The sequence below is a fragment of the Nestor notabilis genome, unplaced genomic scaffold (genome assembly GCF_000696875.1).
Source record: "Nestor notabilis isolate BGI_N333 unplaced genomic scaffold, ASM69687v1 scaffold5217, whole genome shotgun sequence".
In the NCBI taxonomy this organism is placed as follows: Eukaryota; Metazoa; Chordata; class Aves; order Psittaciformes; family Psittacidae; genus Nestor; species Nestor notabilis.
The window spans coordinates 29,456-57,284 of record NW_009937672.1 but is presented as its reverse complement, the minus strand read 5'-3'; the positions used below and the strand labels follow the sequence as shown (position 1 = coordinate 57,284).

The 27,829-nt window shown below is 44.6% G+C and overlaps 1 protein-coding gene across 5 annotated transcripts in view; it reads right to left on the bottom strand.

Annotated features, from left to right (window-relative positions):
- Positions 1–4,307: 4,307 nt before the first annotated feature.
- SLC6A6 (solute carrier family 6 (neurotransmitter transporter), member 6) overlaps positions 4,308–27,829 on the bottom strand; it is a 48,631-nt gene continuing 25,109 nt past the window's right edge. For 3 of the 5 annotated variants that reach the window (XM_010018931.1, XM_010018929.1, XM_010018933.1), the window contains 10 exons: positions 23,236–23,368; positions 19,664–19,798; positions 17,662–17,765; positions 17,424–17,548; positions 12,675–12,787; positions 10,033–10,170; positions 8,944–9,046; positions 7,929–8,029; positions 7,089–7,259; positions 4,994–5,545 (listed from right to left, as the gene is read on the bottom strand). In XM_010018931.1, the coding sequence (XP_010017233.1) occupies positions 5,405–5,545; positions 7,089–7,259; positions 7,929–8,029; positions 8,944–9,046; positions 10,033–10,170; positions 12,675–12,787; positions 17,424–17,548; positions 17,662–17,765; positions 19,664–19,798; positions 23,236–23,368 (1,264 nt within the window). In that variant the 3' untranslated portion in view covers positions 4,994–5,404. Of the gene's footprint in view, positions 4,411–4,993; positions 5,546–5,710; positions 5,714–7,088; positions 7,260–7,928; positions 8,030–8,943; positions 9,047–10,032; positions 10,171–12,674; positions 12,788–17,423; positions 17,549–17,661; positions 17,766–19,663; positions 19,799–23,235; positions 23,369–27,829 lie in introns of those variants that run through there. The other 2 variants (XM_010018932.1, XM_010018930.1) reach the window with 2 other exon arrangements.

Genomic DNA, 27,829 nt, shown 5'->3' with positions numbered 1-27,829 from the left:
AGACACGTTGTCCATGTACAGGTTTATTTTCATCTGCCAGAAAAGAGCCATGACCCAGTGGAGATGCAGGGCTGGAATAGGCAGTTTTCCAGCTGGGGCTGGTGCTGGTTATGCTCAAGTCTTTCCTGAGCAAACCTTCCCATAAACTCAAATTGACCATTGACAGCAATAAAAAAACTTTGTGACCAAAGTATGGAGCTCAGGGGGCTCTTTTGCACTAGTTCATGGGGGTTTTAGGTGTCAAATCGCCTGATTTCTTTCTTTCTTAAGCTTATCTTTGACTACAGGCAATAAAACAAGCTACAGGTCTGACAGGTCCCGACCTTTACTCATGCAAATATACAAATACACAACTACACGTCGATCCCAACCACAAGGCTTTGGATGCTGAGTTTGGAGAAAACAAGTCCAGGGCAGCTGCCTGATCCCACACCACGTCCAACCTCCCACACCAGGTGCCATGTGGTGCTTACAAGGAGCCAGGAACGTTTTCACATCCAACTTTAAGGCTTCCTTGGAAGGGCCACAGTCCAGGATTTTGTCGCTACTTTCCCTCTTCCACAACCTCCAATTTAGGAAAGGCTATTTCGACACCCTGGCAGGTTGGCTCTTTCTTTGCAGGCAAGTGGTAACCAAACCTTCTCAATCCTCACCCTGAACAGCTCCGCAAGACTTACACGCTGTGTAGCCTAGGAATAGCAGCAGTGTCCCCTTGTGTGCATGCATACGAGGGTGGAAGAGTTCATCTATTAATCTACTTAAACCACAGATTTATTTTCTTTTTGCTGAAAGTGAGCAACTTCCATTGAATCTCCTTGGAAACGATGTCAGGGTCATCTTTCTTCCAAGTGTACTTGAGCTGCTGAACTAACTTGTCCACTCCATCCAATGCACAGCTTATTTAACAAACATTTTATATACATTAAGCCTCCGTAAGTGATCCTGCAGTGACCACAAGAAGTGGAAGCAATTCATCAGTTAGTCAAAAACGTTCAGATCCTTCTCCCACGGATGGAGTTTGCCACTGATGCAACACGCGGGAGCTTTGAACTCAAGTGTGACAAGCACGACCTCAATGAAACTGTACGTCTCCTGAGCAAATAAAAACAGACCGAAAGAGGAGACTCGTAAAAGGCCTAGTGAATGGAAACGTCCATGTGTCTTCAGATCTACTTAACGCTGAGACAGAGAAGAGGAACCAGGAGTAGCTGCAGTTGGATGCACGCAGGACTCAAAATTGCTGCAGGAGATGCTATCCTGACGGTGACATTAAAGGCTCTGCTGATGGTTGTGTGACAGCAACTCTAAGGCTGCGGCCTTTTCTTCCCCCTTTCCTCTTTATCTCCTCTCCTCAAGAACAGCAGCGAAAATCAGCTTTGCTGCGCCTCTTCAGCAGACCATTATTCCCAATATCCCTCCACTCCAGGAGCTGCGCTGCTGCTGCTGCAGTGTGACCACCAGCGTTGTTCTAGATGGCCAATACAGCTGCTGGGCTTTCGTAGTTTCATTTACAACACAAGAACAAATCCATTGTGGACCTACTATCTCGCACTTTAAAGAGGACTTATCTAAGTAAAAGTGTGTGGATCTGTTTGGACCAGATGAAAAGGAAAGCTATGGATGAGGAAGGAAACGAGAACAGTAACAACAATAAAAACCACTTCTATTTATGAAACCATACTGCTTAAATAGAGAAATACAGACTATTGGTAAAGTCCCTTACAATAGATGCAAATTCAGTGAGATCATAACTAGTGATAGGTGAACTGAAAAAGTTTGGAGAACTCAGGAAAGTAAGAAACAGGTTGGAGAATCCTGTGGGATAGACATTCCCCTTTACATTTCTACTACCTCTGGATTTCAGTTAGCGGAAATAAACACTGCTGAAACTGCTGTTTTCAAGCCCAGAAGAACCCATGAATACAAAGGTACATGAAACATGAAAAGGAGTGGGGTTTTCTCTTGGTTTATGCTGGTTTTAAACTCAGGGATCTGGTTCTAAAGATCTCATGACAAAGGTGCATGAAGTCCCTGGCTCCAAACCAGTTCATCTATGACGAGTCACGACATTAGTATAGAGTTCCTCATTTACAGAAAACAGGTAAAATACGTCACAAGTGTTTAAACAAGTAAACTGGGGGGAGGGGGGGGGATCAGTCTTTCTTTGCAGTCAGAAATAGGTAGAAAACACAGACTTTTTACAAAAGTGGTTTTTAATAAATTTGGCAGTGGATCGCGTTGAAATGCAAATTTATCACCAAGAAAAGTCCAGAAATCTGATCAAAGTGTTAGGAAACCCACCAAACCTGTAAAAATGTGAGCGTGCTCATTGGAACTCAACCCCCCGAGAAAACATTCGCATTAACTATATTATTTTTGGAGGGGAGAGGGAGCTGTTTTCCAGAAACCATCATTTCTTAGCTCTTTGTGAGTGCCAGCCCTCCTTTGCGTGCTGAAGAGCACAGCAGGGCTGGAGAAGGTGACACAGAGAACGCTTCAATGAGGTTGTTGCATCCGTGCGAGACGTTTTTCACTTGGTACATGGAAGCGACTGATTTCAATGGCACAGTTTACACCCAAAGGGGGCTGGGTTCTAGTTCTCTAGGAGTTGTACTTTGAAAGGTGTAGTATTAGCCCTCTGGTTCGTTGAGCAAAGACACCCTCCACAATGTGGAGATGGCCAAACACCAGCTGACCTGACGGCGACGTCTTGGATGTAGCCAAACCATTTTCTTTTCCAAACTAAAGCTCAGCTCAGCGCTACAGCATGAAAGTGATGTGCAAACTGTACCTCAAACGCAGTTCTATGACTATGTATATATATAAAAGAATAAGAATACAAATCAAGCATCTGCACTCACAGAAACCATTAATTTAGACCCCCTTAACCCGCCACTCCCTCTTCACCCAGGCAAGCGTGCCCGTTTACTGCAGACACTAACTGTAACTCAAAAATGAGGGTCCAAGCTGAAGCCCACGAAGACAGTTATCTTTGATTACACTTCCTTGCCTTTGATGGTTTAAGGCTATTAAAACGCACCCCAAATTACCTATATGCCATGTTGTATGCTTTATTCTGGGCACAAAATGGCACCCACTACCTCACAGCATTCCCCCAGTGACTTTCGGATGGCTCATGGCAGATTCCATGAGATGTTTGCCACCTCCAGCTATGGAATAGTTTCATTTATAATGCTCATCATACAACACCCAGAAAAAGAAACCAAAAGCAATTCTGCTGTGGCTGGATCTGTTGCTGCAACTCAGCTACTGATGGAAAACTGTGTACAAATTCAGAGTAGCAACGGTTTGAAAGGTGTAGATGCAGCCACTTTTTCTTTTGTTTTTTAACTTAGTTTGGTCCACCTCTTAGTTTTAAATCACCCCTTTTCTGATAAAAGCAAACCAACAAGCTCATCAATGAGCGTTTGTGCTGCTGCAGCCGGTTAGCCCACGGGACAAGAAAAAATGAAGGAAACTGCTGTGTAGGAATGTGAAGAACTGGATATGTTCTGGTTCAATGACAAACTCTGCCCCGACAGATTAAGCTGACGCCAGAATAAGCAGACTCAAACTCTGCTTTTCTCAAGCAGTTCCTCTAAATACCTTTGGAGAGCCTACCTGGGGTGGTGTAAGAAGGAAAAAAAGGCCTCTCCCTCTATGAGAATGCCCACAAGAAAAGGCTGAGTTTCGCCAGAGAACCTGTTCCCAGCACAACCCGATCAAGTGTAAAAAAACAACAACAAAAAAAACCCCAACAAAAAACTAACCCCCAAAAAAAGGCTTTTGCCTACATTTTGGCCATTCTTCACGGAGTAATTCCCCCTGGAAACATCCACCTGCTTCCACATGAAGCAGAACCCCCATTTCTATACTCCTTGTAGTGGTTTCTCTTCCCTCCCCAGGCTAACCTGGAACGGTACATAATTCCTTCTGACCAAAGACAAAATATTTCAGTGTTACATGTTCCCTTTGCTTTAACTTAAAACCCTGAAAGCCCTGTTTCCTCAGCAGATAAGATTGATAAACTTCATAAATATGCCTACCCCAAAAATATCATAAAAACCATGGTTTAACCCAATGATGGGTAAGGATTCTGGGGGCCCTAGGTCTACTGCTGCTATTTAGTAACATGGGACAAAGGACTTGGTCCTTTTGTCTGTTCCCCCAACAGTAACAACCCACCCCATATAAATAAAGCAACCTTGGCAAAGCATTTTTGAGATACATGGATGAAAAGCACCTGTCTGCTGAGTGATATTATTATCTTCATTACTATTAATTATTATTAACAACTCTGTTACTGGTTACACCAGGTGTAGGTGAGCGGTTCTGTTTCTCCCGTTGGGTTTGACCTGGTTTGTGTTCACCTTTGGACAGTCAGAGTCCAGAAGGGATTCTTTTCTTTTCCTGCCCAAAACCAAAGTCCACATGAGCAAGGGAACATCTGAAGCACCCGGAGGCCAGGTGCTTTGTTTCCCCTTGCCCCTGCTGCCTCCTGGTTTGCAGAATTCAGATTTACACCAGTGCCACTGCACTAAAACTTGCTTGGATGGAGAACTTGGGAGCAAGTATCTCTAAGCACATAGCATCAGGAGCAACCTCCCCACTCACACACAAACCACAGGCATTTCACTTAAGTAAAACAAACCCCCAAAACCTAAAGAAAACGAAAATAAAATAAAAGAGTGAATCATGCCAAATGCTGCAAATGCCTTCCCAAAGTCCTCCTCTTGTCTGCGTGACATGATCCCAAAGCCGTGCTTGGAAGGGACAGCGCTAAGGCTTTTCACCCCCAACTTCTCTGCCCCCCCTGCAAACTCTCTGCTCCAGCTGCCCGGCTCTATCTTTACTCAGGGACTGTGCTAAATGTAACTGTCCCCCTTCCCTAAGGAGGCCCTGAAGCCTGTCGTTCACCACAATTGAACCAGAGGGTGGCAATACTACACCTTTGCAAATTCTCTTACAACAAACAGCATCATTTTAGTTTAAGCACATCTCTCAACAGAGCTCCTTTTGTGTGTTCTGTAGGTTACCCTGCTCCCAACCATACCAGCACCTAAAATTGCTTTCTGAGACTTGAATGTATTGCTGGCAAGACAATCAATTCAAGTGGTAAGGTGTATAATATTCGAGATAAAGATATATATATTAAAAAAACCCAATACTAGTAAATTCCTGTAATATGTCTAGTCTGATATGAAAGCTCTCCCTCTACAGGGAGGCATCTGCTGTGATTACCTTACAAAATATTAAAAAAAAAACCACACACAAAAAATAACTTTCTCTGTGAGAAATAAAAATAAATCCTAGTGCAAATATAAAGCTCTGTAAACCTGGTCCTATAAGAATCTATGGTTAGTAAACGGCAGTTAAAGCAGGTTTCTCCTCTCACAGAGAGAGCTCACATCATGGTTTCCACAATGATATGAGTTGGCTTGATCAATCCGCCATTCGAAGTTCCATTGGGGCAGAACGGGGTGGCACTCTCTGTTTCTTTGGACCACCGATTCACCTCCTTGGGGGCAGCCACCGCTTTTATCCTCTGAAAGAAAGGGAGAAAAGCCAAGGTGAGAAGACCAAGGGGCCCCTGTGTCTCCGTGTACAGGATGGAGGACGTGGCAATCCAAGGTTGGGGATGGTGGCTGTCAGAGGCGTGCGTATCGTTGGGGTTGGAAGGGACCTCCAGAGATCATCTAGTCCAGGTAACACGCTGAGTGGCTCTACAAGGACCACGGGACCCAGGCTGTGGAGCACTGCGTTCAACTACTTAGCTGCAGAGCTTGACTTCAGGCAGGCAAGTGAGACAAGGGCGGGCATTCACAGCGTTACCCAGCATCCTGCACGTTGGGCTTTCAGCGCTGCAGCTGCTGCTCATATGCTGCGTGTTCTCTATCCTCATTTAGAAACAGCTCTGCCTTTTAGCCCAGCCGTTCCTTGCCAAGTGGCAACTTCTCTCCTACATCTCAGTTCACAAAGGAAGAACTAAATGGCATCTGACCAGTGTTTACTTTCTTTTCCTAACATAGACTTTGAGGAGTGTTTTGGCTACTTTTAGACTTGTGTCTCAATAGATGGTGACAATGTAGGCAGGAAAATAAACACTCAGGCTCTGGCCACAGCTGAAAAAGACCATTAATACTTGGAGGAAAACAAATGCAAGTGTTTGTGCTCTGGGAAATGTTGGGGTTTTTTAATTCTCTTCTCTCTTTTTCCCTAACCCGAAGCGTCCCGCTTTCTCCTCCAAGAATACCCTGGGCTGCATTTACGACCATCTCATTAGGCAAAAACAAAACTAATCTGAAACCTTAAAAGACAATTGTTCAGTTTCCTGCTTGCACAGTGTACGAAAACTTTCCACTGGCAGAAAACCAAGCCAGGGGAGCCCACGCTGAACCCTGCCACAAAGGGTAAGAGATAGATAGGCTGCAAATGCAAAGCCAGGAGAATCTGCACTGTCACGTCTGAATCCCACACGAAGTTTTCCAAGACTCAGAGCAATCTGACTTTGATTTGATTCATTGGGAATTAAAAAAAGTAATTAAAAAAGCTAAAAAGTGAAGCCCATTGGGTAGGAGGGTTTGACTTAGGTTCAGACTCCCAGAGCAAAGGCCATGCCCTATAGCCACACAATCCACAGAGGGATCTGAATGTCCCTGGGATTCAATGAGCTCTTACACAGCCAGGTTTGACCCAGCTCTGCCTCTTGTTTTCTCAGTGTTTGTCAGGATGGTGCTTCCTTGTCCCTGCGGGCTGCAGACACGAGATCTGGCACTCGAAACACCCCAGTGCTTGAGCACTTGTCTGCACGTGGAGGCTACAGTTTGCCAGCTGGGAACTGCAGAAGGACACAGGTAACATCACTGGGTGTTTATCTGAGGACAGAAGGCTTCATATTTGTTCTGTCTCTAATGTTTGCCCGAAGGACAGGAGATCTTTAACAGCCTTATTTGCATTCACTGCAGGAGAGCCAACTCTGTCCTACCTGGACGAGGTGGCAGTTTTCCAAGCATTGTGCTTATTTTGTATAAAAACACTGCAAGTTAAAGCTCTGTTTCTCCTCAAGACAGACAACCAGCTCCTCTTACCTCAATGAGCGACCCGTCTGACTGTATGATGCGGATGACCATCACCATAGGGATGCAGATCATGGAGGAAAGGGCAAGAACCCAGCCCAGGCCAATTGCCCAGTCTGGGTATGTGTAGACCTTGTTGTAGGTCAGTGGTTTGTACTTGGCCAAAGAAAAGATAAAGCACCCCTGTGGATGAGAAAGGAAAACAACGTAAGGCTCAAAAAATGCCGAAGCAGTAGGATTCTGCTGCTACCACTGGCCCTAAGGAAGAGAGGCAGTGAAAGGCAGAGCTGATGGATACCATATGTGTTTTAAACCAGTGGGGGAATTATTCTTGCATTTGAATTAGTGAAAGAGCATCTGCATCTGCTTACACCATCTGCTACTTGACAACAGAGTGTGAAGCGACGGTGCTGAACAGCTGCAGTGCTGCCTGTTCGTTTTCAGGGCTCAAATATTTGCTGTACATTGCAAGGAGCTTACCAGGATGTTCTTCCCAGTCAATGAAATACTTGAAGCTGAGTGTCTGCCTCAGACTGCTCAAGTTTTTTTGTCAAAATGGCCTAGAGGACCTATCACTGAAAGTAGGGACTGCTCTTTGGAGAGTGTATTTTCTGTGTCAGGAAGGTAATACTTAGTCAGTCCTAAGAAACATCCACTTAAATGTAGGCAAGTGCAATTTGAGCAGGCACGGGAGAGAGCTGTCACGTTAACAGCTAACATCTGAGAGTCCAGCATCTCCTCTCTTTGCAGATTGGTCTCTGAATGCAACAGCCTTCACTTGAAAGAGAAGCAGTAAGAGGTGGCTCAGAGCTGCCACGAGGAACATGTGAAAGAGCACAGGTCAGCACTCACCACACAAAGAACTGGTGTGATCACAATCCAGCTCCATTTCATCCAGGGACCAGGTCTGTATCCAATCATGTCCTCAATGGCATCATAAATATTATCAGCGCCTGTAATGGATAGTGAGAGCATTTATCAGAGTTGAGCACAGAAAAGCCACATAAGGACTGAAGGATTACAGCTGCTTTCCTATGCTCCTCTCAAGGTGTGTTTAAAGGGAATGAAGATGTCAGATCCATTGTTCAAATGTTTCCTGTGACTAGGAAGTTCAAGATGATTTTCTCCTTGAGAAAGGTTGAGGGACTCTCTCATCCTACACCTCCCTATTATTTGGATGCTAATCCCTCCTGCCCCCATCACACCCCAACTTCTCTCCCCAGCCTCTCTCTGAACTTGCCAAAGAGACCACCATGAGAAGGAGATGACAGCAAACAATACACCCTGCTTCTACAGAGATCTGACTGATGGAAAATGAAGGCTACGTTTGTTCTGCTGTTCTAAGGAGATGGAGTACATGAAGAATCAGGGGAATGACCAGCCCTAAGCAGCAAACATCATCTGATCGCTCCTCAGCTACCATCTCAGACAGCTACAGAGGCTACTGTCAGACCCTGGTACTCGGCATCACCTGAACTGGGACAGCACACACTTTTCTGTCAGCTTTCTGTGTTCTCTATGTGGTTGGTTTGTCCCTCACAGCTCTGAAAGGAAATTCTCTGGGCGACAAACAGAGATTTTCACAGCTGGCCAAACTTTCAACTCTCATCTCTCAACACATGCAAATGCTTAATTGCGCCTTTATTAATTAGCAATGGAAAAATACACCATTTTTGTGTGGAAAAACACTGGAGGCTGGCTTCATCCCAGATGCAAATTTGCCTCCAAGAGGTCAGCATAAGTTTATATTAATGGCATGTGCCTGTTGCTGGGAAGAAGATTCAGGGGTGGCTGATGACTAAATGTTTGGCTAGTAAAACTGTCCCTGACTCATCAAAAGGTATCAGATGAAAGGATTCTCACTTACCATAAACCCAGGCTACAGCAATACATTCAAAGAATGCAACCCACAAAAGGCATACACCACTAGCTGCATAGTAGTCAAAGAGTTGAAAAACATACATGCCACCCTGTAAAAGAGAGACACAGCGGGTTAGGATCCAACAGGGAATGAAAATGAGTACTTCAGGCCCAGCTCCCAGGAACATCAACCAACATATCTTAACGACTGCTGTCTAACAAGAAGAAATATCATGCAAGTAAATAAGGTAAATATTTGGCATTACCTTCCCTGGGGAATATGTGTGTTTACTACAGGAAGTATTCCAAACAAGACGACGATTAAACAGAACTAAGCCACTTACTTAGTACTAATCTACTGAGACACTTAAATCTTTCCTTCTTACAAGTATTTTTGGATGGGCATTTATAGAAACAAATGATGTCAGGAATTAATATGTCGCCTCCTACCATTAACGCCTCCAAAATACTAAAAATGGAAGTCGGTTCATCAGGAGGGTCTGCATTTATTCACTGAGTGGAAGGACTTTCTTCATGGGAATAGTTCATATATATATGCACTTTGACTTGGAAAACCCATCTTTGTTAGGCACCCCTACAGGTCCTGGTTTAACTCCCACAACTGTGTTCCTCCAGTTGTTTTTCAAAGCTGGCTTGGGTTTTATTTTGGAGATAACCATCACAAGAGTGCAGCCACTGGAACATGCTCCCATCTTGTTTATACTAGAATAAATCCAGTGGTATTTAATTGATTCAAAGCTGTGTAACTAAGATATTCCCTGCATGCACTGGATGGCTTCTTACTCTGCTCTGCTGAAGGTTCCCAATGTGTTTCATCATTTAGAGCCAGATATTAATATTCACACTTGTGTTGATTAGGACCTGAGATCAGATTGAATTTAATGAGATTTCATGTCTCTCTTCTCTGACTGAAAAGGGGAGAATCTACAGTTCCCTTTCAAAATGCTTTCAGATCTAGGGATGAAAGGTGCTCTGTAGGTCTAAAGAGCACCTCTGAGGGGCTAATTCTGTGCAGTCTCATTTATAGCTGAAACTGGTCAGAAAACTGGCTAAAGAAGAAGGGAGTGCTACTCACCTCAGTCACCATAGTTAGTCCCAGAAGATAGCTAAGGAAACACACTATAGCGATGAAGATTTCCCGTCGGTAACCCTTCCTTAGGAAGGATGGGTGCAGATCAACTAATGACGTGATCTGTCCTTCAACTTCAACAAACTAAAGGGGAAAAACAACAACAAAGAAACATGACTTGAAATTACACACCACGCATTTTATCCAGGCTCATACTGGAACTAACACGCTACAGTAACACCCTAACTGCACTCGGTGGCAAAAAGCTGCTCTGAATATGAACCCCAGAAGCCATTCCTTTGTAAGCCAGAGGTTGAAGCGTGGGGGTAGTTTTCAGGTTGGAACAAGCTTTCAGAATCGCTCTTCATTTCCTAGCAGCCTTATGAACTACCAAAGGGGCTCTGTACATGCAAGCCGCAAGGAGAAAGGAAGTTAATTTGATGACAGGAAGGCATTTACGTGGCTTTTATGTTGTAGCTGTTCCAGATAAACAACAAGATGTATGCGAGAGAAGAGGCAGAGAGAAAACACTCCAAAAAGCCTAAGCTAGCAGAGTACCTCGCAGCTTTCTTTTGATGTGCCAGAAAACATCACAGGTACTAGTTAGGTTAATTCCACAATTGGATGTAATTCTACTCTTGGGTTTGCGAGTGAAAATCCAGCCAAGGGAAAGCAAACTTTGATGTGAAACAGCAGCTCTTCTTGACTGAACTTGTCTTTTCTGAACCTGTGAGCAGAGCACCTCTGACTGAGGCTCTGGGGGGCTTCTGCAGCAATAACAGAGCTGTTCATACGCTCCCCCCACCAAAATTTAGTGACCTATTTGCATCTGTAAAGCAAAAATGAAGCTCTGAATAGATGAGCTAAAATTCTTACTTTACCTGGCTTCATTATAAAGTGTATTTGTACTTACTTGACATTGGAAAACTACATACAAGACGTGTAACTGGAGTTAACCAAATAACCCAAACCAGATTTGAATGAAAGTTTCAAGTTAATTGCAAACCAGATGCATTTCACCCGTGGAGAAAAGTGACGACTGAACTCCCCCCAAACAAATCCAAAGAAGGGATCATTCAGCTGATCTGTGCTTTCAGCCTGGCAAGGGACAAACCACCAAATTCGCTGAGGACATGACCATGGAGAACCAAGGCTTCCTTAGTAGAAATGATCTTCCCTTTCAGTGGATACATCTTATAACTAAGTTATCACGGGGAGACTATCAAATAGCATTATTTCACGCTGTGTTTTCCTACCCAGCATCTATATTGCTCATACAGTGCCCCGTAGCAGCTCTACCCTCTTTGACCATGAGCTGAAGCTCCCTTTTGACATACAGACTGTCCTGCAAAAACTCTACCAGATTCTGCTGCTCCTGTTTCCTTACTTTGACTTCTATAAACCTGGTTTTCTTTTTCAATGCAACCCTTTCCTTTGGGCTGATTTGATCTTCAACTGCTCTGGCATTCCAGAAACCTGCTTGACTGCACTCCAAAAACCCCAGCAGGGTGGAGGAGGGAAATTAAGCGCTCCAATTAGTTTTAATCATTCCACGCAGTGAGGAGCTCTTTAAAATTAGCAGACAGCTTTCCATTTACATGAGCACAGGGTGGCTGAACCACGGCATCGCGCACTTCTGCAGTTACTGCGGAGTGATTGAAAGTCACTTGCTGGAGTTCAAAGATTAAGCCCTAAAGAGCAATTTAGGGCAAATGGAATATAAAAAGTGGCACAGATAAAGCACACATTTACAGATTTACAGATCTCGACTCAGCCAAGAGAGCATTTAGGCTAAATGAACACTTCATCCTTACCAGCCTTTCATCTTAGTCACTCTCCATGTGAGTGCAGGAAGCTGCCTGTTACCCTGAAAACTTGGGCAATTTTGAATCTGCAGTTACCGCATAATCCCGGCTCACCCGTGTTTCCTTGTAAGTGGACTATCTAGAAATGATTTACAGGTTCTTTGGCAGGATCTAGTCCAACATTCCTATAAACAACTACTGGGAAAAATAACCTCACTTCTTGGATTGAACTTTTTGCTTTCTTCACATTCACTAATTAATAGCAACGTGTGCTATATAATAGTACAGCTGGAACCTGAGACACTTTCTGGCCTGTTCTGGAGGTACGGAATGCCTACTGTTGACGTGGAAGTCAGCAGGATCCCACATTGCTCAGCACCTCCAAGCCAACACCACCAAAAAAGGCTGTGGCTTTGTCCTCTGACTGTTCAGGGATCCACACTAGATATAGCTGAGGGGAGACTTAGATCAGAAGAGTTCTTAGGCAGAAGCTCTTCCCTGTGAGGGTGCTGAGGCGCTGGCACAGGGTGCCCAGAGAAGCTGTGGCTGCCCCATCCCTGGCAGTGTTCAAGGCCAGGTTGGACACGGGGGCTTGGAGCAACCTGCTCTAGTGGAAGGTGTCCCTGCCCGGGGCAGGGGTTGGAGCTGGAGGAGCTTTAAGGTCCTTTCCAACCCAAACCAGGCTGGGGTTCTACGATTCATCTGCACTAAAAAGCAACACAGATGAGCTTCCCTTAAGCAGCATTAGAGTATTCTCTTCTTAACTCATGCCCGTAAAACCAGCTCTTCTCTGTCAGCTGGGCTGACAGAATAAGCCACACATCTCTTACCCATGGTACTAACCTGGCTATCCAGTCCAAGCAACAGAAGCATAATAAAAAAAAGGATTGCCCAAAAGGTGGGCAACGGCATCATGGACACAGCTTTTGGGTAGGCAATGAAGGCCAGGCCTGGACCTAGAGAAAGAGAAAATAGGAAAGGGGGAAGGGAAGAGAAATAGTAAACACCAGCTCTTGGGTAAAGGTAGCCACACTCAAATGAAGGAATGCCTGGTTCCGTTCAGATAAATCCAAACGCGGCTGGAAATACCAGAAGTGAAACAGTTTGGCTCTTTTATCTGAAATCGAAGCACGCATGACTACAGCAGAAACCACAGGCAACCCCCCAAGGCCAGTGCTAACAGATCACCAGTTTTAACATCTGTCTCAAACATGCCAATAATGGAGGTGGTCCTACATCTGCCCCAGACACAGGACAGCACTGGGGGCCAGGGGAAAAGGGGTGACCCAGGGGAATGGCAGAATCCCACTGCTAGCCCACATGGTCACGATGAGGATGATGATGATGAAACTCTTTTGCATGCAAGGAAGGGGACTCTGCTCCAAACACTCCCTGGGATCTTCACTAATGCAACCACTGTCTTCCTCTGTATGCAACCTCCAAACCCAGCATAGCTGTTCTAGAGAGGGATTTGCTCTCCAGGAGTCTGCTCCTTCACTTCTGCAAACTCCCACTGCTGCACTGAAGTGACCAGGCTACTCCTAGTTATACTGGCTGTGGTCCCTGAAAAAAAATGCTTCCTGCTTTTAGGAGTTGCTGGTGTGTAAAATAGCTGCGTAAAATCGCTTCCCCACACTGTCACATCATCTGCCCCTATCCAGCCAGCTACGGTCACAATGAGCGTGACCAACATCAGCCCCAACTGCAGGATGGATTGCAACAGTCTGGGAGCACTAGTGGGGCTGGGACAAAGTGCTCTGGAAACCAAAGCCTTGTGCGTGGGAGCTCATCACTAGCCTGGGTCTCATCTGCGCTGTGGACCAGATGGCATCTCGCTCACAACCCACAGCCCGAGTGTACGTGCAGTGCTCTCACGTGCTGACCTCCAAAGGTGCTCTCACCTGAAGTCACCTATCAGTGAGGAGAGCTTCTGTCAAGAGAGAAAGAGCCCTCTCCAAGTGGGAGCCAGGAACCCTGCCAACCCATTTACCACAGGCGCTCAGAGGGGCCACAGAAATCTGGTGAAGTCAACAAAAAACTTCTAAGGGCAGATTTAACTTCAGATTAAACCCGGGAATGCTGGCTCATCTGCTTGTTAAGGAGCTTGAAAACTGGCATTTTCCCAGATTTTTAAGTAGATTCACGTAATTTTCAGTGGGAAAAGGAATTCTTTCAGAACTGCTGTAGTGCAGGGATGGAAACCTTATCTCTGCTCTGTCCACAAAAATCTCTAACCCTGCTCTTCCTACCTCCCACTTTTTCTTTCCAACAAGAAAGATGGAAAAAGAAGCAAGAGGTAAAAAAAAAGATGACTTTTTTCCAAGCTAAAGAAAACTTCAAGTCACTGAAAAGATTTGAACAGAAATAAATACAAATTAGCCAACAATCAAGCAACTAATTTTATTTCAAATGAAACACAACTAAGATTTTATATGACAGAAGATACCAAAAATTTGGCGAATGTTTCAAATTTGGGGGGGCTTTGCTTTTTTTCCCCCCTAATTCAATGGAGAACTGCTACCAGATGGCATTTGCAGCTGATCTATGCAACTGCTGAGACCAATGTGAAACTGCCCTCCTCAAATCCTGCTGCAATTCTGCATGCTTTGGCTACTGAAACTGTCCTTGCACTGTGACACCATCTAATACCAAGCGGCCTAAGCCCTGTGCTGGCTTTGATTTTCCTTGGGAAACTAAGTGCTGAAATATAAGAAGTCCACATGGAAGAAAATGTTCCTGGCATCCCCTTGACTGAACATAAATAATCTCAAAAATCACATTTAATTTGAAGCTCTGCTGCTCTGAAGGGTGTTTTGCAGAAGTGAAGCACTTGTGGCTCTTAAGAGCTAATAGGGATTTGCCATATCCCCCCCCAGCCGCTGCTGTGGCATGGCTGGAGAGCAATGCAGAGGCAGGACCGGGCAGGCATTAGGAAACCCAACAGTCAGAGCTGCTTGATCTGAGTTTGTCTGCAAAAGGGATTTAAAAATTAGGGGAAAAAAAGGCCAATCTTGTGCTGTTTTAACACTGCTACAAATTGTGTGAGTGGGAAAGGATTTCTTCCAGCCAAAGAGATGCAGCACAGATTAGACAGGACTCGCTGTGGCTTTGCTGAGCCTCCCCTGCTTTCCTCTCTGCCTTTAAAAGTACTGCTGAAAAAAGTAATTAAAATTATTAATCATTAAAAAATTATTAAAACTCTGTTTTCACTGGGAAGTCAGAGGGCTTGAATTTAACAAAATGAAACCTATCAGTCAAAGCCAGGGAAGGCCAGCAGCAGTGACCGGGGCTTTAAGCAGGACAACTGTGTCCTGGGCACATGGCACCGAGGCTGAATTTGGCCCAGGTGAAAAATGTGGCCATGAGATTCTGCAGTCAGCAAGTTTGTGGAGGTTGCCCTGGCCTGCAGGGGGGTAAACAAGGAAACAAACAGTGTCGCACACAGGGCAGGAGGGATTTAACTTGCTGGGCAGAGATGGTGGGAGCAGGAGGTCTTGGTTCCGTGGACAATATCTTCTCCCCAAGCGCTACAGCCAAACGGTAGCGTCTCTGCTCACCTTCTTCCTGACCCAAGGCAGGGATTCTGACCTTGCATGGGAAGGAACCAAAAAAAGCAAGACCAAGAGAAGAGGCTCAAGCACCTGCTGAATGTCTCTGTGCTGAGAAGTCAGCAGCAGAAGTGAGAGGTTCCACCATGGCCCTGTGCGGGTCCTGGGATGCTCATCCCAGGGGGACCAAAAGGTCTCCAGGGGCTCTGTGCTTGACCTCTGCTGAGAAAGGCAGCGAGGAAACCCATGGGAAGTGGTTTAGATTTGAACAGTTTTGGTAATTATTACTGTCATGTAAAAAACATCCTTAGGGATTTAGCCAAATACCAGTCAGTGATGATGGGCAACCCACTGAACAGGGAGATGGTTGCAATCTCTGGCCATCAGTGACTAGGGCTGAACTTATATGAGGCAGAAAACCTGAAGGAATCGACAACAAAATATACAAGATATCAAACACCACTTTGGAAGCCAATCAGTGCCCTCATCCCTATAACAAGCTGTAAAATCCCTGCTTTAAAAAAATGCTTTTTGAGCTGTTGAAAAAATGCTGTGTGAACACCAAGTCTGTTATTCTGTATTTAAACATTGCTTAACAATCCAGTGTTACTACAGAACTGTTTAATTCTGAAAATGGCAAGCAAAAGGAATAGAGCTGCCTGTTTAGCAGAGATTTAATAATAAAAATGAGAATAAATATTGAGCAGATAAAAACCTAATGTGAAAATACTTAAAAATGCTGCTCTTGGAATTGATCCACCTATGTATGTAAAAACCAAAGGGGGGCTATTTATGATTCATTCAATAGGATTATGCCCTTGCTTCCTGTTTTCAGACACAGCAATCAACCTCTGATCAAAACAAGCATTATGGCCAAGGCCATTAACTAATTGCACTTGTGAGAGGGATGCCAATTGCAGCCACCCAAGACTCCGGTGGTGCCACCAATGCCATCAGTTGATCATTAGCCCTTGTAAAGCAAGATGTTTTTCTTAAGGACTTAACTCTCAGAGCTATAAGATTAGAAGAAAGATTGACTTTTTCTTTTAAATTACATGTCTGCAGAGGAAAGCTTTTGAATACTGTGCAGGTGAAGGAAAATTGCTCTAAAAACTCAGAAAGAAATGCCAAAAGAGGACTCAGGTGATATCGTTAAACCTGATTAGCTTTAAGCCTCCTGGCTCTCGAGGCCTGACTCATTATTTCTGAATGGTAATTCCCATCTAATCTGTCTGTTCTACATGAAAACACATGATTACACCTGCCCTCATGGACAAGACATGCACAGAGGCAAAAGTGTCATCTGTTTTGTCTGAGATACATCCACATGCTATGAGGATTTAGCCTTCTGCTGCTGCCTGTGAGTAGCTGAACTTAAATGAGAAGAACACTTCTGAATAAGGGAGGAACCTACGGGTACATCCAGTTTCAAAACGGACTTATCTGTCAACCTCACCCTGAAGCTACGGAGGACAAAGGCAGGATTGCAACAACTGGAGTTCCTGTGGATGAAATGGATCCACAGAATCCAGGAGATAGACTTCTCCAGCTTCTCCTGCCTTTCATTAAAACCTGGAAATACATGTATGTATGTCCCTTCAAAAGATCGAGGTGACAATCCCACTGCAGAGCAAGCAAACTAAGCTCTGAAAAACACATAAATACCTGCTACTTGCATTTGAGTGAAAAGAAAGGTAGTCTGAGAAGAAGGATGGAACAAACTGTCGAATCAATGACATTCTGGACCCTAGAGAATGGTGTGGTTATCTTAACTCTAACCTCAACTCAGATGGATGAGCACGCTCTAGGAAATGTGTCATTGCCCTGTAAATCAAGACAGAGTAAAGCATTCAACCCCGGCTAACCCTCGCTGCTCTAGAGCCAAGCCCAAATCAACAATGTGCTTATTTTATTTCTGGAGATTATGGGAAATCTTGTTCTGTTGTGGTTTTTATTGCTTAGATGTTAGCTGATTGAGTCTGCAGAACTTTGCTCACACGCTAGGCGGCAGTGCCCACCACCACTGCCACCAACACCATCGTACCTGACTCTGCCACATCAGCAATGTTCACCCCTTGCTCTTGTGCCATGAAGCCCAGGACGGAAAAAATTGCGAAGCCAGACACAAAACTGGTACCACTGTTCAGGCATCCCAGCAGCAAACAGTCCCTAAGTCACACATATGTCATGGAGCAAGTTAATTAAAAAAAAATTAACCCATTGTCCCTACTTTATTTACATCATTTAGCTAAAACACTAAACCCCCTTAGATGGAAACTTGCCTATAGCAGTTGTATTTGTATTTGTTGTAGCTCCCCAGGGAAGTCATTGCTCCTAAGCAGATTGCATATGAGAAGAAGATTTGTGTCCCTGCATCTATCCAGACCTAAAGGGAAAGATGGAAAGACTGTTATTACCGGCATCGTTGCGTTGCAACACTCAACACAAACAGTTCAAACCATGCAAAAATCAACACTATAATTGCTTCCATTGAGGGTGATAGCTAAAGGATCAGGGAGAGAGGGAAAGAGAACATCACATTTGCAAGTTTGGCTTCTACAGGGAAAAGAAGATTGTTAGCATCAGAGCCCAAAAGAACATTGTCTCTACAACAGTTGCTCTATCCCCTCCCCAGAGATGCTCAGTATTTCGAGTTTCTTAAGTCATTCAGCTGATCCTTCCTGTTAGAGCAACAATAAATGTGTTTCAGTGCAATAGGAAATGCAAAAGTATTTATAACATTGCTCATTTCTGTGGTAAGTCGTTTCAGTTAGAACCAGCTGACAGAGTCACTAACTGAGGATGTGAAAAGCTTGAGAAATGGATTTGTGTATTGGGCTGGTTTATTTTTCTACCTTTCTGGCTGGTTTTGTACCTGTTCAAATGCAAGATAAAAAGCCAGGGGTAGGGGGAAAACAAGCAAAATACAATGCACTTTATAAGATACGTATCTCATCTTGGCCTCACAACTCTTTCTCCTGATTACATTACAAAAACATCTACAGAGTGAAATAACAGTACACTATCAACTTCTCAGTAAATACATAGCAAGCTATCAGAATGCATGCAGTGAATCCCATCTGTTCTCTTCTCCCTGCTAATGCAACTCTGCTAACACCGGTAGGAATCGCCAAGGAATCCAAGGAAGTGAGAATTAAGCTGTAGAGCATCACCTCCTCCTTCCCACCATCGCTTTCCAGCACCTTGCTGACTGGAGATGATGCTTTTGCTAGACCACAGGAGGCCTGAACAGCTCCCATGAATCCCTTACACATTATCTGCTGATGCTTCGGGCTTAGGGCTAATAATAGATCATAAAAATAACAGTCCCATAAAAGAAGCTTCATTCATAAAATATAATATCTGCTGTGAAGAGGGTGTTTGGTGTAAAAAGGGCAAGACTAGAGAATGAACCACGTTTCCACAGTGTTTCTTCCAATTACACTTTTCCTACCTCAGATATTTAGCTGTCACTGGAGTTTTATTTTAACCAAATACTCATTAGAAAGAAATAGCAAAGACAGACGTTGTTGCCTCTCACTGTAAGCAAGTTCTTTTAAAGATCCCTTGTTTTCTTTGTTTTAGGGGGGTACTACATATTTTGATTTGCATTTCTCACATGATCACTACTGGTTGAAATGTTGCTGGTCTGCTCAAGTGTCATATTTGCACCCTGTGAGCACAGAGAGGAATCGATCTAATCACAGCCTACACAGAAAGAGTAAGCGCAGCTCCCACCAGGCAGGGCTAAGCGATGGGCAGATCCTGTGCCTCAGAAAGCATTTTTCTCCCCCTTTGAATGGGTTTTCATTCTATTATTATTTCATTCACTTCTTTCCCAGTCTCCTCCTATTGAGCAGTGGGAGGTAAGTGATGCTGGTACTCACAGTTGTCGCTTGTTGTTCCATCTGTGAAGCTCACGTGTGTCTCCTTTGAAACTAAAGACTATCCTCATTAAAAAAATGCATCTCCCTTACCTTACCCACAAGAAAGCTGAGATTGTATAACGGGACAGAGTCTACAGCCTCAGAGTCCTTCGACACAAAAAAAAATACACACGCATACACACACATACGTACACACGGAAAGATGCATTAACACATATAACAGTGACCTTCTCAAGCAGATCTCTGGAAAACATAACCCAGCATTAATGTTCATGCTATATTTGGACCTCTAAAGACCGTGGAAAAAAAGATCTATTGCCATTACATCAGCACCATCACCCTCCACCGTCCCCCTTTGCACAGGAAATTGTCCCACTCCCCGGTCCTAGTTCTGTACCTGTGGGTCAGCTAACCGTGAGATATCAGGGTAAAGATAAAACTTGATGCCTTCTGCAGCTCCAGGCAAGGTCACACCACGGATGAGTAGAACAAGGAGCATGATGAATGGGAACGTGGCAGTGATGTACACTACCTGGAAATAAAAACCATAAAAGGTATGTTTAGTATGTTGCAGTTAACACTACACCTCCTGAATCAGAAGTGATTTAGTGATGGGAATTCATAACTAAAAAGGACCTGGCCTGAGTCTGTGTCTACTTCTAGATTAGTAGTCTTTACCTCCTCCTTGCTTTAGGCCTGGAGGCAATGCAGGTTCATTAATCCCTCCAGAGCCCCTGGGCAGCGGTCACATCACTCGTGCAGAGAACACGCAGGATTCATACAACTCGTGACTTTTAATCAGGAATTCTGCCTTTGCCCTGTTTGTCCTCCTCACATGACAAGTGCACCTCTGCCAGGGAAGCTGGAGATATTTCCTCACTGAGGGTGCATGGAGCATTACCTCATTCTTTATTTGAACTTAAAAACTGCAGGGTGTTTTGCAAGCTCTGCTGCTACCTCTGACCTCGCTGTGCAGCCTCCTCACTACTACTCCTACAGGCAGCCTCACAAGGCACTTCATTCAGAGATGAAGATAATCTGGTCTGTGCTCCTGTGTCTCCCTTCCCATCCCCTTGAAAACATGAAGCCCTTCAGGTTGGCAATAGCCTCAAAAATGGTAATTTCCAGTCCTATAACTTCATTCTTGCCCTTGCTGCCTATTCAGCAACATCATTATTGGAAACTAAGGCTCTATTCATCCAGTTTGAGAATACGTCTTCATTATCTTTAACCTCTATTCCCACTCTCTTTTGAATAACAGCCTCCTTCTTCTCTTCTTGTTATCTTCTCATTCATTTGATGAAAGACCCCTTTGCTTTAATCTCCAGCACGAGGGTTAATTGAACCTGCATTTGGATAGTTCTATCTTTAGAGCCCCACGCTTTCCAACCTCTAACTGCTTTCTTTGCTCATCAGTGCTTCCCCTCATTTCTTACCTAACTGCTGTGTGACACTCGACAATCACTATTGTCCAAGAAAGGGCATTTTTCATGGAGTCAGATGATTCCCCCAGGTAATTACAGTTGGCTGCCATGAGTTAAAATGTATTTTCCTTTTCCAGAATTTGTTTAACTACAGCAGAGCTCCCAGGATGCTCCATTTTTCTTCTTAAGTGTGTCCTCTGGGACTAACGAGGACAACTCAAAGCCTGCATTGCCAGAGTAACTCACAGAGCTGGACTGGTTTCATAAAATGAAAGGAAATCTTTTCCTCCATTCCCTCCTTCAATTTTCTGTGTATTTTTCACTGACAAACAACACAGATTACACATTAGCCCAGTTTCAGCAAAACCAGAAGGATAAAAGGGGGATTTCTGTGCTTTATATTGTTTTCAAATCGAAGTTTTCTTACAAAACCAATATATGCCTTGACATATTTACAGGAACTGAGTAAACCACACTTGGAAAGCAGCCTTTGGTCTGCAGGTAAAGATTCTCTTGGAACACTGGAGGAATTTTAAAGCACATCATCCAAAGCATAAGCACAACTATTTCTCCTGATTTCATGTTTATTTGCCCAATATGCCACTACAAGATTTAAAAACTATGTCATCTTTTTTCCCCCTGCTCTCCAAAGAGCCATTAACATGCTGGGAAGCAGGGAAGTGCTATAAACAACCATCCACTAAAGTAAACAAGACTTCTCAAATAATTCAAATCCTCCATTAGAGTTTGCGGTTTGCCCCCAAAGTTAATGGAGTCAACCGGACTCCCAATGGTTTTGTGGGGCTTTGGCTCCCCACCCACACGAGCTCAGATGTTGCAGCAAATTCCTACTAACCATCCTCTCTTAGACGTGAAACCATTTTGCTGGATTTCCACAAAACACCAAGTTTTAGATAACTCATTTTAACAGGACTGTTTTCAACCTGTTTCCTTCTCAATGCCTTGAAATCGTGTACCATAGGGAGATTGGAAACATCTCTCAGTACTACCATAACCTCCACCAAGCAGACACCAGGCTCGCCAAAGGTACTGCAGCAATGAGATTTATTGTGTTCACCTTCACTATAGAACTTCTACCATCACCTCATCGGGTCACATCAATCAGAGGCAACAGAGAAGCAAATATTTTTATCAATCTCTAGGTATGGAAGCTGTTCTTTGGGGCAAAGCTGGTGGGAATCCAGGGTAAGGCGCCAGCATGATTTTAATGAGGCTCTGTGATAAAAATCACCAAAAGCAAGACAGGAATGACAATAAAGCAAGTAGTTTAGTCAACAGTGAGACTAATGAGGCCTGGTTTCCTACAGAGTTTTGTCTCCTAGTTGATTCTGCAGTGTATAACAAGGTAGAACTGCTAAATTACGCTTTTTCCACAGTTGAGGCTTTGGCAATTGCTCATCCTCCTGACTTCTACAGGGGCTGATACAAGACGGGTTCACATTGTGACCCTTTTCTGAGGTAGGACACTAATGGGGTCACTCCCTTCCACCCAGCTGACAAGAAATGGGTGGGAACTTAGTTGAGACCTCTCTACCTCTGCTAGACTCATCTGAAATGCTGCCTCAACCAACAGGTTTGAAAGCTGAGAGCCATGCGTATGCAACGGCTTCTAAAGCCTTTTCTCATTAAAATAGGTTTAAAACCGCTACTGTATGCAAGGGGCAGTAATACCATGCTTCACGCTGATCACAGAATCATGGAATAGTTAGGGTTGGAAAGGACCTTAAGATCATCTAGTTCCAACCCCCCTGCCATGAGCAGGGACACCACACACTAAACTATGTCGCCCAAGGCTCTGTCCAGCCTGGCCTTGAACACCTCCAGGGTTGGAGCGTTCACAACTTCCTTGGGCAACCTATTCCAGTGCCTCACCACCCTCACTGTGAAGAACTTCTTCCTTAGACCTAAATGGCCAGTATTTGCTGTAATTTGCTTCCTGCACTGGAGTAGGATGAGGTTCAGGGATGATTTGTTATCCTTCAGAGGAAAACATCATTCTGAAGAGCGCACGATGAGAGCAAAACCACAAACTATGCAGAATCTCTGTTAAGAAGAGTGCTTCTAAACGAGTACCTAAGTTTAGTCTTCCGTGTCTACACAGAGCTCTTCTGTAAGGGAGTGGCATTCCAAAAATGCTATGCATCCACCCCTCTCCACTGACTTCAAACATCCCTACCACAGCTGTGTTGACATCCACCCTGCTGCACTGAGGATGAACTTGGCCGTGTGGGAGCGCAGGCAGAGAGTGCAGCACACCACACATCACCAGCCTAGGAGAGGTAAAGTGGTACTCGATCCGTGCTTGTGCCTGCTTCTTGATGCCACTTCAGTAATGGCTACTTGACTCACAGGCATGTTGGGCACTGGCAAGGACCTCTGAAAGTCAGCTGAAGCTGAATCCCTTTTATTCAGTGCAAAAACACATACTATTTTCCAGGAAACAGTGAACATCTTTAAGACCAGCATTACTCAGTATTCCTAACATCTAACTTCAACGACTACAAAAAGGTAAAAGAGCACTTACTTTCCCAGTGGACTTGACTCCTTTCCAAATGCAGAAGAAACATATCACCCAGACGAGGAGAAGACACAGGGCTAGATCCCACTTGATAATACCAATATCTTCAATTCCCGAGGACAAGCTCAGTACATTACGCCTGAATAATTAAAAGGAAACAAAACAAGAGAGATGGAGGAGCTCAGTTGATGCAGAATGTGGTTGTGATGGCTGAGAGCACAGGATGGTGTGGAGAGCAGCAGATGCATGGACAGATCCCTGTGCTTTGAACGCTGCCTGCTAAGTCAGCATGGCTTATGTGAGCAAAGCTGAGCTTTGCAGCCCTACATCTTCCCTAGGTCTGTGCTACTCTTTCATTCAATATATGGCACAGTATCTCATAGAATCCCAGACTGGTTTGGGTTGGAAGGGACCTTAAAGCTTGTCCAGTTCCAACCCCTGCCACGGGCAGGGACACCTTCCACTAGAGCAAGTTGCTCCAAGCCCCTGTGTCCAACCTGGCCTTGAACACTGCCAGGGATGGAACATTCACAACTTCCTCAGGCAACCTGTTCCAGGGCTCGCTACTTTTACAGTAAAGAATTTCACTTTCATTTTAAGTTGCTACCTAACAAATTGTTAATTAAACTTTATTTTCAGACAGCTATCAAAAATCAGCCCTTTTCCTTACCCTAAGCCACGGAGAGCAGAGACCACAGCAGCCTGGGCTGCTCTACCAAGCTCAGGCCCACAAGTGGCATGTGGATCCAGTACAAGACAAATCACTGTGGCTGCTTTTTCCTCAGAATTAATTACACTTTTTGGGGTTTTTGGGTTTTTTTTTGCTATTACCATGGAAATAATGGTGAATGAAGTCACCACTGGAAAATCCGTGGTTAGTTTTGGAAAATAACCAGCCCTGGACTCAAGCCCTCACCCATCTGGTTTTGCGTCTCCCTTTGCCAAATTCACTTGGGTTACCTGTGTGAATGTGTTCTCACTCCAAATGCTTTATTCCCTCTGAATGTGTGTGTATTTTGTTATGGAAAAGGACTAATGGCATCAGCCAGGGTAAGCCTGCTCTAATCAGCACAGCTATTCAACAGCCACAAGAAAACCCTCGGTAATGAATATTTGGCATAAACTTGCAGTCCTGGTTCACCTGAGCCTAAAGAAACAAGATAAAAACCTGCTGAGCATACACAAAAGAAGAAAATACATTTAGAAGATGACAAAGTTCAGCTCCAACCTTCTGTAGCTCTTTTAAAAATAAATGGCAGTTTTCCAAGGGGCAGTTCATATTTAAAAGGCAACCTATAGAGCCAGCTCTCAGGAAGCCAGGAATAATGAACTGCAAATGTGTTTTGGCATGGGGAGCTCTATCAATGCATTCAGGGAAGGCTTTGCTTTTTATTAGGGAACTACAAGCAAGTGGTCACCTCACCTGGAGTTTGGCCCAGTAATACTTTCAAGCTTTTTTGGAGGGCACCCAGTGGGTTACGGCAAGCCAGGTATGTGACTACACTGCGGTGCGGCAGCAAGCACACAAAGTGATGTGCTGGCTTTCTCTGTCCTAGGTTATCACAGAATGGTTTGGTTGGAAGGGACCTTCAAAGCTCATCTAGTTCAAGCCCTCTGCAATGAGCAGGAACATCTTCAACTAGATCAGGTTGCCCAGAACCACATCCAGCCTGGCCTTAGATGTCTCCAGGGATGGGGCAGCCACCACCTCTCTGGGCAACCTGTGCCAGTGTTTCACCACCTCATTGGAAAAAGTTTCTTCCTCACATCCAGCCTGAATCTCCCTCTTTTAGTTCAAAACCATCACCCCTCAACCTGTCACAACAGGCCCTGCCAAAAAGTCTCTGGCCATCTTTCTTATAGGCCCCTTTTAAGTACTCAAAGGCCACAATAAGGTCTCCCCAGAGTCGAGTCTTCTCCAGGCTGAACAAGTCCAGCTCTCTCAGCTTCTGTCCGCAGGAGAGGTGCCCGTGCCTCTGAGTGGTTCCCATCCCATCCCACAAAGACCTGCTACCTCAAGGAAGCAGCTCAGAATGACCAGGGCAGCCTCAGTGTTTGGTAAAACTGTTTCATGAAACCTGCTGTATTTCTGCAGCAGAAGCTCTCGACCTGGATCTGTGATACCCCAAAAGCTGCAGCTGAGGAGGCAGCACGAGCTGGGCTGTGCTGATAGCTCTGCAGCTCCGTTACACAACCCACTGTGCTCAGATTGAGCCGAGCCCACTCAGCTGACTTCACACCACCTATGCATGAAGTTGTTACTAATTCTCATTTAGAGTCTTGATGCTGTCAGTAACTGTCACTCGTGTATAATCAATGGGACAGCAGGCTGGGGCCAAGTTTGTTGTAAACATGAGTTCTTCAACCTTGTTCATACACTAGTATGTTCCAGAGATGTGCAACACGGAGATGTAACAGGAGCTGTAACTGGCTCTAGATAAACAAAAATAAAATGAGGAGAGTTATGCAATCCTTGAAGGATATTCCAGCTCATTTATCAAGCGAATGCAGACAGGACCTTTCGTACCAGGAAAGGCAAAGCACCCTTTCATGTTGGAAGGACAAGAATAACTAATGCCGAAGCAGTTCTACCACAAGGACAACATGAAATGATTTCTAAAACTCTCAAGTTTGCCCCCAAAAGCAGAGCGAGCTGCCCTAGATCTTGTTTACTTGTCGTGTTGCTCCCTCTGGGATTACATGCCATCAGCATGTGATGGTCTTTCTTGGGATTTGGACAAATGAAGTCCGCTGATTACTAAATATTTATCAACACTTGGCCAGCACCAGACAATCAGAGGTTTTGTTCAACCACAATTACCACATAACACTTATCCCTTGTGTATTAACACGTGTGTAAGCCTTTCAGGGTCTGGACTTTAAAATAAAACCTTCAGAAGTAAGACCTGAAGCATGTGATACCAAGAGGTAGGTCTCCTGATATAAAACCAGATTTGCTTAACACCCTTTTATTGCTGCTCAAGCAAGCATGTGATTTGCACAGAACATTAATTCAAATGAACCGAAATGTCAGGCTGCACCATACGTCCACCCAGGCTGAGGACATGTGTTATCCAACATGAAGACCTTAATGCATCAATGTGGTCAATTATATCTGGGCAGCATTAGCTTTACAAAGCAATCCTGATGAGGACACCACCTAAATGTCCCACAATAAAAATGGCACTGGGTTTCAGAAACCAAATACTCCCAACCCCCTGAATTAAATCAGAAGTAATTGTACCATGAACCAGGGGGATATCTTCAGTTAAAGACTCACTCTCGACCTGTCTTTCCAATGTAGGTAGCTGGCTGGCAACTGGTGCTGTACTTTGATGGCAGAGTACCTGAGATTAGTTTTAATTTCAGAACTCTAATGAATAGTAGCATGTCTGGGGAAAACCTGTGTAAGAGCTATGCTACTTTAAATACAACAGTGCTGCCTGATCTCTGTCCTTACTTTAAGACACCAGTAGTTGTTTATGCAGAGACAACAGCTATTTTTAATACTCCTGTAATGCCATGAGTCCTGAAGGCAGCTTGCTCTGTTAAGGGCAGTTTTGCTCATGATGAAACAGTGAGCTATGGACAGTGTATCTGTATCTGTATTAGGATAACGGAGCCAAACCTCTCCCTAGCATGAGTCCAAGGAAAGTCCAGTTCGTGATGTTTAACGCTGTTATTTGAGGACACAAGTTAAAGTGGCTGCAAAGTGCCAGCAGAGCCTCCACTAGCACTCATGGCTGAGCAACCTTTGCCCTGGCTCTGCTGCAGAACAGTGAGGCAGGAAGGAGGGAAGGGGAAGTGGTGTGAGCACCAAGGATCTGTCCTCCAGCCCTAACATGTCCCCATGGGGACATTGTTCCCCCAACCCATGACAGGTTGCTCTGCCATAAGGCCCCTCACCAGCTACCTGCTGTGTCACTACCCAGGGAAAGTTCTGGTGTCCCCCAAGCTCAACCTGGCCCATAAATCTGTGCATTATGGAGCAGAAGCTCCTGGAACAGTAAGACAACCCCATGGCCACATCAGGAGGCTGCTAAGATCAAGGCTGCTCCCTGGTGCAAAAGGACCTGTGAGCAAAGCTACTGCACAGAACTGGTGATGAACACTGTGCTTTTGGAGTCCTGGGACAGTAACTGTATTTCAGAGGCAGCACTGTGGGCCTGTGCTTCTTAGGGAGGCCTTGAGGAGACCTTTGAACATCTTCTCATGCCAGCCACTCATTTGGATTCAAGGCCCTCAGTCCCAAAGTCATCGCGGGAGAGTCTGAAGGAGTGGGAGTTCCTTCTCCTTCTTGCCTCTTAGTTGTCCTAAAATATCCAAAGGTACCATTTAACAAACTTCTTTCAACTTCCTCCATATTTACAAGGGAGGAAGTCACCTGGAAAAGTATCTGTCGCTCCACATGGAAACACAGTGCTCGTGACATGGTAAAAACAACTGCCCTTACAGCCTGCGTCCCGTCTCTCACACCGGTCACCAGCACCCTTTGCTCATGCAAGATCCAATCTGCCCTTTGTATTTTGGCTCTTGTGTTACAAATTTTACCACAGTTCATAAGATTCTTTTTTTTCTAAACCTCATGCGTGCCAAATAC